We start from the raw sequence: 13,987 nt of genomic DNA on the forward strand, positions 1-13,987 counted from the left end.
ACAAATACGTCGTTGTTTTGACAGATAGGTCTAAAGTGGTGTCATCATTTAACTATTAAAATAGACGGTACAGTATATACATATGAGATGAGTAATGTAGGGTATGTAAACATTATATAAAGTGACATTGTCTAAAGTGGCTAGTGATACATTTATTACATAAAGATGGCAAGATGCAGTAGATGGTATAGAGTACAGTATATACATATGCGATGAGTAATGTAGGGTATGTAAACATTATATAAAGTGGCATTGTTTAAAGTGGCTAGTGATACATGTATTACCGTACATCCCAAATTGTATTATTAAAGTGGCTAGAGATTTGAGTCTGTTGGCAGTAGCATGGTACATTTCTACCGATTATGTCAAAGACAAGATGAAACAACTCCAGAAATGTAAAACCCCTGGGCACTTCTAAACCATTTGAAACGATGTACTTGGAGTCCCCCCTGAGGGCACAGTGAGAAAATTGGGGAGATTTGTCTAGTTTTCATCTCGAATTGTGGTGTGCAGTAAATTCTACAAGCTAAATTGTAATGTATCATTTTGGTGGTTGAGATTTTCTGACCAATTGGACCAAACTCTGGTCCGATTGGTCAGAGGAATTTACACACAGACAGGTCTTTCTTCCACGAGGGATTTTAAGCCACAGAGAATGTAATTTAGACACGTGTCCATGTGTACTACTATTGGACCATTCTTACCCCAAGGGGACTCCATATGCACACAAACCAGAGTTCCAAGGCAGATAAATTCCATCTGGAGGATTTGGAAACTGCACAGAGACAGTGGTATCTGAGATTAGTAGAAATCCCTCTTTCAGACCACTGATGAAAAGAGAGGACAAACACCTAAGGTGGACAGAGTGGTTGTGAACTAAAAGGAAGGTGAGGATGGGTTGAGATTGGTTTGTTTACCAACCAGGCATCAGACTGAGATAAGTTGTGAGGTGATGGGGCCGAATTAGAGTTTGCAGTGTTTGAGTGTGATACCAATTATGTCTTGTGGAGTCTGAGGGGAAATAGTTTCTCCTCCAGGGGGCGCCATGGATTACGTCTTGGAGTCTGTGAGGGGGAATAGTTTCTCCTCCAGGGGGCGCCATGGATTACGTCTTGGAGTCTGTGAGGGGGAACTCGTTTTTCCTCCAGGACACAGCTGTTTCAGTATTTAACCAAGAGGAAAGTCCCAAAATAGATTTGAAGTGTAGAAAATGTAATACAAGGGCGTTTCCTATTTAGCAAGTAAAGAACGTAGCCTAGTGGTGAAAGAGGCTTCATGAAACTATAAAAAGCTGATTCTTGGCAATATATTCATTGTAATTATTGAGACTGGAGCCTGGAAAAAGTTGAGGATTTGCTCCCCATCTTTCCACATCACAATCTATGCTTCTTACGATGGGTTTGAACTTGTTTTTTGACTATTGATTGCAAAGGATAGATTTATATTCCCAGGCAGCAGAAATGGTGTCCTCTAGGGATGTTGAGGGGCGGCTCGTTCAGGAACAATAGAGCAGATTTTAGTCCTGTGTTGATTTTATATCCAGATACACAGCTTTAGTTCTAGAAAAAGGCTGAGAAGGTTAGGTAACGACTCGGGTGCATTGTCCACGTAGAGCAGTACATCCGTCTGCATACAGAGATAAGTGGTGGTCTGTGCCAAGTACAGGGCTCATTTATTTATTTATTTTCACCTTTATTTAACTAGGCAAGCTCATGATGTTGTGATTGGCAGACAGCTTGCGCAGAAGGTTTCCCGGGGAGAACAACAAGCATTAGACTGCCAATGGTAAATTGGTATGAGCATATTTTGCCAGGTTGTACCATGGCAAAAGGATTGACATAAAGGACTTAAAATCAGGGATATGAATTGTTCCCCAATTCCCATACGCCGTAGAACAAGCCATAAATATTGCCACTCTAAGAGGTCAATGGCTTTTTCTACGTCCAATGGCAAAATGGCTGACGGTGAGTCAGTATTCATGGACCCATCAGTAATATGGAGCAGACGACGGATGTTATCCGTTGCAAGTCTGGTTTTGATAAAAAAAACAGTCTGGTCTTGTGTTACTAAAAAAGTAGCAGAACGCTGAAGAAGACGGGGGAGAATCTTTGCATACGAATTTGATATCAGCGTTCAAAATCGATAATGGGGGGGGGGGGGGGGCGATAATTCCCACATTATCCCCCCCCCCCCAACATTAAAGAAATTATATCAGTGTTCACGTCTCTATTGAATCATGTCTAGAAGCAGTTGACCTAAAAATTGTCCAGAAAGATAGAAAGAACTCTGGAGGTTCCAACAAACCACAGGAATTTCCCGGGGGTTCATTATTTGTATTGATTACTTTAGTTCCATCAGAGTGATAGGGGGAATCAATGCAGGTCGGCAGAGATCTCAGATCTATACGAATGACCATCGGAATCCCAGAGTTTTGAATTGATTAATACCGGGTCAGAGTGTATGGTTCCATCCACTGATTTACTGGAAGTTACATTTTTTTAAAGTTTTTGTCGGCATGTAATTTATTGAGCTAATAGATTTGCTTGGAATGAAAATTATAAAAAAGAACGTGCTATGTAAACAAGAGTTTCTGATCGGTGTCTACATGATAAATTAATTTATTTTCTGATAATCTGCCGATCAAGGATAGCTTGTGGAGAGACGTTTCAAGTTGTCATAATTGGTCTTCTAATTCTGTAACGTTGTGTTGGTTGAATGGTTTAAATTGGATGACAACGAGGTAGAGTATGACCTAATAAAGCCTTTGACCATGTCCCACAGTCCTCCAGGATTATCAGTGTTACCACAGTCCTCCATCAACACAACGCCACAGATAACGTGCAATTGGCATGCTGACTGCAGAAATATCTACCAGAGTTGTTGCCAAAGTTGTTGCCAGAGAATTTAATGTTAATTTCTCTATCATAAGTCGCCTCCAACATCGTTTTAGACAATTTGGCAGTACATCGAACAGGCCTCACAACCGCAGACCACGTCTAACCACACAAGCCCAGGACCTCCAAATCCGGCTTAATCACCTGAGGGATGGTCTGAGACGAACCACTCAGACAGTTGATGATACTGTGGGTTTGCACAACTGAAGAATTTCGGCAAAAACTGTCACAAAACCTTCTCAGGGAAGCTCATCTGCGTGCTAAATGCTCACCTTCGATGGCCCCTGGCATGCTGGAGAAGTGTGATACGGGCAGATGGCAGACAGCGTGTATGGCGTTGTGTGGGTGAGCGGCTTGCTGATGTCAATGTTGTGAATGGTGGCGGTGGGTTTATGGTATGGACGCACAACAAACACAATTGCATTTTATCGATGGAAATTTGAATGCACAGAGATACCGTGACAAAATCCTGAGGGCTATTCTTGTGCCATTCATCCGCCGCCATCACCTCATGTTTCAGCATGATAATGCACGGCCTCGTGTTGTCCCAGTTCTTCCATGGTCTGTATACTCACTAGACATGTCACCCATTGAGCATGTTTGGGATGCTCTGGATCATGTGAAATCCATACATTAGGGTCAAATGAATTTATTTGACCAGATAAAATGCTATTTTGCAGTAAACAAATTGGACATTCAACAAGCACAGCACTTACACAAATGACTGATGATTGGCTGAGAGAAACTGATGACAAAAATATTGTGTGGGCTGTTTTGTTAGACTTCAGTGTGGCTTTTGACATTATTGATCATAGTCTGCTGCTGGAAAAACGTAAGTGTTATGGCTTTACACCCCCTGCTATATTGTAGCTAAAGAATTACCTGTCTAACAGAACACAGAGGGTGTTCTTTAATGGAAGCCTCTCCAACATAATCCAGGTAGAATCAGGAATTCCCCAGGGCAGCTGTCTAGGCCCCTTACTTTTTTCACTTTACTAATTACCTGCCATTGGCTTTGAGTAAAGCCAGTGTGTCTATGTATGCGGATGACTCAACACTATACACGTCAGCTACTACAGCGACTAAAATGACTGCAACACTTAAATATCCGCAGTAAGTTTCAGAGTGGGTGGCAAGGAATAAGTTAGTCCTAAATATTTCAAAAACTAAAAGCATTGTATTTGGGACAAATCATTCACTAAACCCTAAACCTCAACTAAATCTTGTAATAAATCATGTGGAAATTGAGCAAGTTGAGATGACTAAACTGCTTAGTAACCCTGGATCGTGAACTGTCATGGTCAAAACATATTGATACGACAGTAGCAGTAAGATGGGGAGAAGTCTGTCTATTATAAAGCCCTGCTCTGCCTTTTTAACAACACTATCAACAAGGCACGGTGCTACAGGCCCTAGTTTTGTCCCACCTTGACTACTGTTTAGTCGTGTGGTCAGGTGCCACAAAGAGGGACTTAGGAAAATTGCAATTGGCTCAGAACAGGGCAGCATGGCTGGCCCTTGGATGTACACAGAGAGCTAATATTAATAATATGCATGTCAATCTCTCCTGGCTGAAAGTGGAGGAGAGATTGACTTCATCACTACTTGTATTTGTGAGAGGAATTGAGATGTTGAATCCACAAGCTGTCTGTTTGAACTACTCTCACACCAGCTCGGGACACCCATGGATACCCCACAAGACATGCCACAAGAGGTCTCTTCACAGTCCCCAAGTCCAGAACAGACTACGGGAGGCACACAGTACTACATAGAGCCGTGGCTACATGGAAACCTATTCCACATCAGGTAACTGATACAAGTAGTAGAATCAGATTTAAAAAACAGATAAAAATACACCTTATGGAACAGCGGGGACCGTGAAGAGACACACACAAACATTGGCACAGACACATGCATACACACGATAACATAGACACTGTACACACACAACACTTTGTGATTTTGTGTTGTAGATATGTGGTAGCAGAGTAGGGGCCTGAGGGAACTAATGGGGATCCATAATAAACCCCATGAAGAGTAGCTGATGCCTTGGCAGGAACTAATGGGGATCCGTAATAAACCCCAGGAAGAGTAGCTGCTGCCTTGGCAGGAACTAATGGGGATCCATAATAAACCCCAGGAAGAGTAGCTGCTGCCTTGACAGGAACTAATGGGGATCCATAATAAACCCCAGGAAGAGTAGCTGCTGCCTCGGCAGGAACTAATGGGGATCCATAATAAACCCCAGGAAGAGTAGCTGCTGCCTTGGCAGGAACTAATGGGGATCCATAATAAACCCCAGGAAGAGTAGCTGCTGCCTTGGCAGGAACTAAAGGGGATCCATAATAAACCCCTGGAAGAGTAGCTGCTGCCTTGGCAGGAACTAATGGGGATCCATAATAAACCCCAGGAAGAGTAGCTGCTGCCTTGGCAGGAACTAATGGAGATCCGTAATAAACCCCAGGAAGAGTAGCTGCTGCCTTGGCAGGAACTAATTGGTATCCGTAATAAACCCCAGGAAGAGTAGCTGCTGCCTTGGCAGGAACTAATGGGGATCCATAATAAACCCCAGGAAGAGTAGCTACTAATGCTATATATTACAAAACAATAGACTAATACTACACGGCTAAATTACTGTCAAAGGTATTGTTATAATTGTAACTAATGAAATCATAGATTGTTAATTTTGGGCAGTGCTGTCTGAGGCGCCCCGCCTGGAAACAAACTAACTAGAGGAAACACTGGCTAGATAGTATGACAGAAAAGAGGTTTTAACTAGAGGAAACACTGGCTAGATAGTATGACAGTAAATAGGTTTTAACTAGAGGAAACACTGGCTAGATAGTATGACAGTAAAGAGGTTTTAACTAGAGGAAACACTGGCTAGATAGTATGACAGAAAAGAGGTTTTAACTAGAGGAAACACTGGCTAGATAGTATGACAGAAAAGAGGTTTTAACTAGAGGAAACACTGGCTAGATAGTATGACAGTAAAGAGGTTTTAACTAGAGGAAACACTGGCTAGATAGTATGACAGTAAAGAGGTTTTAACTAGAGGAAACACTGGCTAGATAGTATGACAGAAAATAGGTTTTAACTAGAGGAAACACTGGCTAGATAGTATGACAGTAAAGAGGTTTTATGATAAAATGATAAAATGGTAGATAAGAACGAAAAAGTTTTGTTTACTAACATGGACACAGTAACCTCGAAACAGATCTATGGGAAATACTAGCTAGTACAGCATGGAAAAGAGGTTTTAAGGAGAGGAAACACTAGCTAGTACAGCATGGAAAAGAGGTTTTAAGGAGAGGAAACACTAACTAGTACAGCATGGAAAAGAGGTTTTAGTAAGAAGTAATGATAAAAAGGGTTTGTGTACTAACATGTACCTGGAGGCTGTCTGGCAGCTCTGTGACGGGTTGTTGCAAGAACAGAGCCATCAGCAGGAAGTAGAGCTCGGGGACGTTGGTGTGTTTCGGCAGCAGAGTCTGCAGAACAGGGAACCCTGGGAAAAGGCAGGCGTCTCGGTTGATCTCCCGTAGCGTGGAGCGACCGCCGGCGCTGCGTCCCACGTTGAAGCCTGAAGAGGAGAGAGGAGAGGAAGAAGAGGTTGGGGAAACTTGCGAATCAGGGTTGTGATCAGGAAGATTGCAGGGAAAAATGTAATACATTTGGATTTTAGATACGGGATAGGCGAGTTATTTGAATAGAGGATAAATGTCAGAAAAGCAGGAAGACTCACATCCCTATTCTTAGAATAGACTACAACTAGCTAACAGTTAGGAAACCGCCATTGATGTGTGCTAACTATGTCTGTACTTTTCCCTTTCTATGCAAGCTGGGTCGAAGCACATGTGGGTATGCTCACATTCTATGCCTGTACTTTGTTGCAGAGCAGACGGAATATTGAAGTGCACTACGGGATATTCAAGTATTCTATTCAGAGTTTTACCTTTAGTTATACAGGTTAGTTTCATTGAGATAAAATCTCTTTTGGAAGAGAGACCTGTTTCAAGATAGACATTATAAACAAACAAGAAGCATCAAAAGCCATCCTCATCAAAGGGTAATAACGGACGGGAAAGGGGCAGCATGTCACATTCTATATCCTGCACAGTAAACAGTTCTATTATATTATGTCACATTCTATATCTATATGATATTATGGTACATTCTATATCCTGACAGTAAACAGTTATATTATATTACATTCTATATCCTGCACAGTAAACAGTTCTATTATGTCACATTCTATATACTGCACAGTAAACAATTATATGATGGTACATTCTATATGTCACATTCTATATACTGCACAGTAAACAGTTCTATTATATTACATTCTATATCCTGCACAGTAAACAGTTCTATTATATTACATTCTATATCCTGCACAGTACACAGTTCTATTATATTACATTCTATATCCTGCACAGTAAACAGTTATATTATATTATGGTGCATTCTATATCCTGCACAGTAAACAGTTCTATTATATTATGGTGCATTCTATATCCTGCACAGTAAACAGTTATATTATATTATGGTGCATTCTATATCCTGCACAGTAAACAGTTATATTATATTATATTGCATTCTATATCCTGCACAGTAAACAGTTATATTATATTATGGTGCATTCTATATCCTGCACAGTAAACAGTTCTATTATATTGCATTCTATATCCTGCACAGTAAACAGTTCTATTATATTGCATTCTATATCCTGCACAGTAAACAGTTATATTATGGTGCATTCTATATCCTGCACAGTAAACAGTTCTATTATATTATGGTGCATTCTATATCCTGCACAGTAAACAGTTCTATTACATTACATTCTATATCCTGCACAGTAAACAGTTCTATTATATTGCATTCTATATCCTGCACAGTAAACAGTTATATTATGGTGCATTCTATATCCTGCACAGTAAACAGTTCTATTATATTATGGTGCATTCTATATCCTGCACAGTAAACAGTTCTATTACATTACATTCTATATCCTGCACAGTAAACAGTTCTATTATATTATATTGCATTCTATATCCTGCACAGTAAACAGTTATATTATATTATGGTGCATTCTATATCCTGCACAGTAAACAGTTCTATTACATTACATTCTATATCCTGCACAGTAAACAGTTCTATTATATTACATTCTATATCCTGCACAGTAAACAGTTATATTATATTATGGTGCATTCTATATCCTGCACAGTAAACAGTTCTATTATATTATGGTGCATTCTATATCCTGCACAGTAAACAGTTCTATTATATTATGGTGCATTCTATATCCTGCACAGTAAACAGTTCTATTATATTACATTCTATATCCTGCACAGTAAACAGTTATATTATATTATGGTGCATTCTATATCCTGCACAGTAAACAGTTCTATTACATTACATTCTATATCCTGCACAGTAAACAGCTCTATTACATTACATTCTATATCCTGCACAGTAAACAGTTCTATTATATTACATTCTATATCCTGCACAGTAAACAGTTCTATTATATTATGGTGCATTCTATATCCTGCACAGTAAACAGTTCTATTACATTACATTATATATCCTGCACAGTAAACAGTTCTATTATATTATGGTGCATTCTATATCCTGCACAGTAAACAGTTCTATTATATTACATTCTATATCCTGCACAGTAAACAGTTCTATTATATTGCATTCTATATCCTGCACAGTAAACAGTTCTATTACATTACATTCTATATCCTGCACAGTAAACAGTTCTATTATATTACATTCTATATCCTGCACAGTAAACAGTTCTATTATATTATGGTGCATTCTATATCCTGCACAGTAAACAGTTCTATTATATTACATTCTATATCCTGCAGAGTAAACAGTTATATTATATTATGGTGCATTCTATATCCTGCACAGTAAACAGTTCTATTTAATTATGGTACATTCTATATCCTGCACAGTAAACAGTTACATTATATTACATTCTATATCCTGCATAGTAAACAGTTCTATTATATTATGGTACATTCTATATCCTGCACAGTAAACAGTTCTATTACATTACATTATATATCCTGCACAGTAAACAGTTCTATTATATTATGGTGCATTCTATATCCTGCACAGTAAACAGTTCTATTATATTACATTCTATATCCTGCACAGTAAACAGTTCTATTATATTGCATTCTATATCCTGCACAGTAAACAGTTCTATTACATTACATTCTATATCCTGCACAGTAAACAGTTCTATTATATTACATTCTATATCCTGCACAGTAAACAGTTCTATTATATTATGGTGCATTCTATATCCTGCACAGTAAACAGTTATATTATATTACATTCTATATCCTGCACAGTAAACAGTTCTATTATATTATGGTACATTCTATATCCTGCACAGTAAACAGTTCTATTATATTACATTCTATATCCTGCACAGTAACACAGTTCTATTATATTATGGTACATTCTATATCCTGCACAGTAAACAGTTCTATTATATTATGGTACATTCTATATCCTGCACAGTAAACAGTTCTATTATATTACATTCTATATCCTGCAGAGTAAACAGTTATATTATATTATGGTGCATTCTATATCCTGCACAGTAAACAGTTCTATTTAATTATGGTACATTCTATATCCTGCACAGTAAACAGTTACATTATATTACATTCTATATCCTGCATAGTAAACAGTTCTATTATATTATGGTACATTCTATATCCTGCACAGTAAACAGTTAGATTATATTATGGTACATTCTATTTCCTGCACAGTAATCAGTTATATTATATTACATTCTATATCCTGCACAGTAAACAGTTATATTATATTACATTCTATATCCTGCACAGTAAACAATTATATTATATTACATTCTATATCCTGCACAGTAAACAGTTATATTATGGTACATTCTATGTCCTGCACAGTAAACAGTTATATTACATTCTATATCCTGCACAGTAAACAGTTATATTATGGTACATTCTATATCCTGCACAGTAAACAGTTCTATTATATTATGGTACATTCTATATCCTGCACAGTAAACAGTTCTATTATATTACATTCTATATCCTGCACAGTAAACAGTTATATTATGTTGGGTTTTTAAAACTTGTATCTATACATTGACTCACCTACACAAATCCAACACCCACACACGTCACTCTACTCACCCATCACGGTGCCGATCTTGTTGGTGAGGACAGAGTCAGTGTGGTCCAGCCATTCGCCTCCGGTCAGTCCCTCTTTGAACCTGGACAGGTCAAATAAATGTAAAATCATGATATGGATGATCAGGGGAATTCCTGACAATGTGACAGATCATGTACGTGACAATCATAGATAATATTCAATCTAAATACAGTACCAGTCAAAAGTTTGGACACACCTACTTATTCAAGATTTATTTATTTATTTTTAAACTATTTTCTACATTGTAGAATAATAGTGAAGACATCATCACTAAGCTAAGGACCCTCTGCAACTGGATCCTGGACTTCCTGACGGGCCGCCACCAGGTGGTAAGGGTAGGTAACAACACATCTGCCACGCTGATCCTCAACACGGGGGCCCCTCAGGGCGTGCGTGCTCAGTCCCCTCCTGTACTCCCTGTTCACCCATGACTGTATGGCCAAGCACAACCTCCAACAACATCATTAAGTTTGCAGACGACACAACAGTGGTAGGCCTGATCACTGACATCGATGAGACATAGGGTGGAGGTCAGAGACCTGGTCATGTGGTGCCAGGAAAACAACCTCTCCCTCAGCGTGATCAAGACAGAGGAGATGATTGTGGACTACAGGAAAAGGAGGACCGAGCACGCCCCCTTTCTCATCGGCGGGGCTGTAGTGGAGCAGGTTGAGAGCTTCAAGTTCCTTGGTGTCCAAATCAACAACAAACTAACATGGTCCAAGCACACCAAGACAGTCGTGAAGAGGGCACGACAAAACCTATTCCCCCTCAGGAGACTGAAAATATTTGGCATGGGTCCTCAGATCCTCAAAAGGTTCTACAGCTGCACCATTGAGAACATCCTGACCTGTTGCATCACCACCTGGTATGGCAGCTGCTCAGGCTCCGACCGCAAGGCACTACAGAGGGTAGTGCATATGGCCTAGTACATCACTGGGGCCAAACTTCCTGCCATCCATGACCTCTATACCAGTGTCAGAGGAAGGCTCTAAAAATTGCCAAGGACTCCAGCCACCCTAGTCATAGACTGTTCTCTCTGCTACCGCACGGCAAGCGGTACCAGAGCGCCAAGTCTAGGTCAAAAAGGCTTCTTAACAGATTCTACCCCCAAGCCATAAGACTCCTGAACAGCTAATCAAATGGCTACCCAGACTATTTGGAATGTACCCACCCCACCCCCCATTTTTTATGCTGCTGCTACACTGTTTATGATCTATGCATAGTCACTTTAATAACTCTACCTACATGTACATAATACCTCAATTACCTTGACTAACCGGTTCCCCCGCACGTTGACTCAGTACCGGTACCCCCCTGTATATAGCCTCCACATTGACTCTGTACCAGTACCAACTGTATATAGCCTCCACATTGCCTCTGTACCGTAATACTCTGTATATAGCCTCCACATTGACTCTATACCGTAATACTCTGTATATAGCCGCCACATTGCCTTTGTACCGTAATACTCTGTATATAGCCTCCACATTGCCTCTGTACCGTAATACCCTGTATATAGCCTCCACATTGACTCTATACCGTAATACTCTGTATATAGCCTCCACATTGCCTCTGTACCGTAATACCCTGTATATAGCCTCCACATTGCCTCTGTACCGTAATACCCTGTATATAGCCTCGCTACTGTTATTTTATTGTTGCTCCTTAATTATTTGTTATATTTCTATGTATTTTTTTGTTTTCTTAAAACTGCATTGTTAGTTAAGGGCTTGTAAGTAAGCATTTCACTGTGAGGTCTACTACACCTGTTGTATTCGGCGCATGTGACAAATAAAAATGTATTTTTTACATTTTATTTGAAACTATGAAATAACACATATGGAATCATGTCGTAACCAAAAAAGTGTTAAACATATCAAACTATATTTCAGATTCTTCAAAGTAGCCACCCTTTGCGTTGATGATAACTTTGCACACTCTTGGCATTTTATCAGTGTGTTAGGACATTTTCCTATTGAGAGTACCACAACGGGATGGGATGGCGTATCGCTGCAGAATGCTGTGGTAGCCATGCTGGTGAAGTCCGCCTTGAATTCTAAATAAATCACTGAGAGTGCCACCAGCAAAGCACCCCCACACCATCACACCTCCTCCTCCATGCTTCACGGTGGGAACCACACATGTGGAGATCATCCATTCACCTACTCTGCGTCTCACAAAGACACGGAGGTCGGAACAAAAAATCTCACATTTGGACTCATCAGATCAAAGGACAGATTTCCACAGGTCTAATGTCCATTGCTCATGTTTCTTGGCCCAAGCAAGTCTCTCCTTATTGGTGTCCTTAAGTAGTGGATTCAATTGGACCATGAAGGCCTGATTTACACAGTCTCCTCTGAACAGATGATGTTGAGATGTGTCTGTTACTTGAACTCTGTGAAGAATTTATTTGGGCTTCAATTTCTGTAACTCTAATGAACTTATCCTCTGCAACGGAGGTAACTCTGGGTCTTCCTTTCCTGTGGCGGTCCTCATGAGAGCCAGTTTCATCATAGCGCTTGATGGTTTTTGCGACTGCACTTGTCGAAACTTTCAAAGGTCTTTACATTCTCCGGATTGACTGACCTTCATGTCTTTAAAGTAATGATGGACTGTTGTTTCTCTTTGCTTATTTGATCTGTTCTTGCCATAATATGGACTTGGTCTTTTACCAAATAGGGCTATCTTCTGTATACCAACCCTATCTTGTCACAACACAACTGATTGGCTCAAGCGCATTAAGAAGGAAAGGAATTCCACAAATTAACTTTTAACAAGGCACACCTGTTAATTTAAATGCATTCCAGGTGACTACCTCATGAAGCTGGTTGAGGGAATGCCAAGAGTATGCAAAGCTGTCATCAAGGCAAGGGTGGCTAATTTGAAGAATCTAAAATCTAAAATATATTTTCATTTGGTTAACACTTTTTTGGTTACTACAACTCCATATGTGTTATTTCATAGTTTTGATGTCCTCACTATTATTCTACAATGTAGAAAAGTGAAAAATATAGAAAACCCCTTGAATGAGTAGATGTGTTCAAACTTTTGACTGTTTTTTTTTTTTTTTTTTAAGGATCAAAGACCTGGTCAGTATGGGCTGGTTACTGAGCAGAACCACCAGGATCCACAGAGCTGCTGTTACACTGCTGGAGTGGAGGTGCTCCTCCGTGAACATTAACAACCAGTCAAATCCCAGGGTACGCACCAACTCCTCACATGCCCTGTAGGGGGGGACAGAGAGCAGTCAGGCTACACACAACACAGTCAAAGCCCAGGGTACGCACCAACTCCTCACATGCCCTGTAGGGGGGGACAGAGAGCAGTCAGACTACACACAACACAGTCAAAGCCCAGGGTACGCACCAACTCCTCACATGCCCTGTAGGGGGGGACAGAGAGCAGTCAGGCTACACACAACACAGTCAAAGCCCAGGGTACGCACCAACTCCTCACATGCCCTGTAGGGGGGGACAGAGAGCAGTCAGACTACACACAACACAGTCAAAGACCAGGGTACGCACCAACTCCTCACAAGCCCTGTAGGGGGGGACAGAGAGCAGTCAGGCTACACACAACACAGTCAAAGACAGTACAGTATGAAGAGGGGCAGAAACTCCTTCTCCAATAGAAATCCCAGTTGTAGGTGATGTCATGGCGACGTTGGGTAGCTAAATTCATGCGTAGAAACACGTAAATCGTGCCTAACAGTTGTCTCGCGCCGAACTACGTACGTCAAATCATAAAGGCAGTCCTTCAATATTATTTTTTTTATTTTTTTAAACAAAAATTAAAACGCGTCAGTTTGTCACTTTCACGAGGTTGGAGTTAATAACATGTTAAACTAGTGAAGACATCGTCTT

The 13,987-nt window shown here is 40.1% G+C and overlaps 1 protein-coding gene across 1 annotated transcript in view; it reads right to left on the minus strand.

Moving 5' to 3' along the window:
* The window catches only part of wdfy3 (WD repeat and FYVE domain containing 3), a gene marked incomplete in the record, with an annotated part of 271,946 nt that overhangs the window by 87,269 nt on the left and 170,690 nt on the right, over positions 1-13,987 (minus strand). The window contains 3 exon segments of the mRNA XM_055887856.1: positions 6,287-6,477; positions 10,103-10,182; positions 13,211-13,348. Coding sequence (XP_055743831.1) covers positions 6,287-6,477; positions 10,103-10,182; positions 13,211-13,348 — 409 coding nt within the window.

The sequence above is a fragment of the Salvelinus fontinalis genome, chromosome 28, assembly GCF_029448725.1.
Source record: "Salvelinus fontinalis isolate EN_2023a chromosome 28, ASM2944872v1, whole genome shotgun sequence".
NCBI classification, from domain to species: domain Eukaryota; kingdom Metazoa; phylum Chordata; class Actinopteri; order Salmoniformes; family Salmonidae; genus Salvelinus; species Salvelinus fontinalis.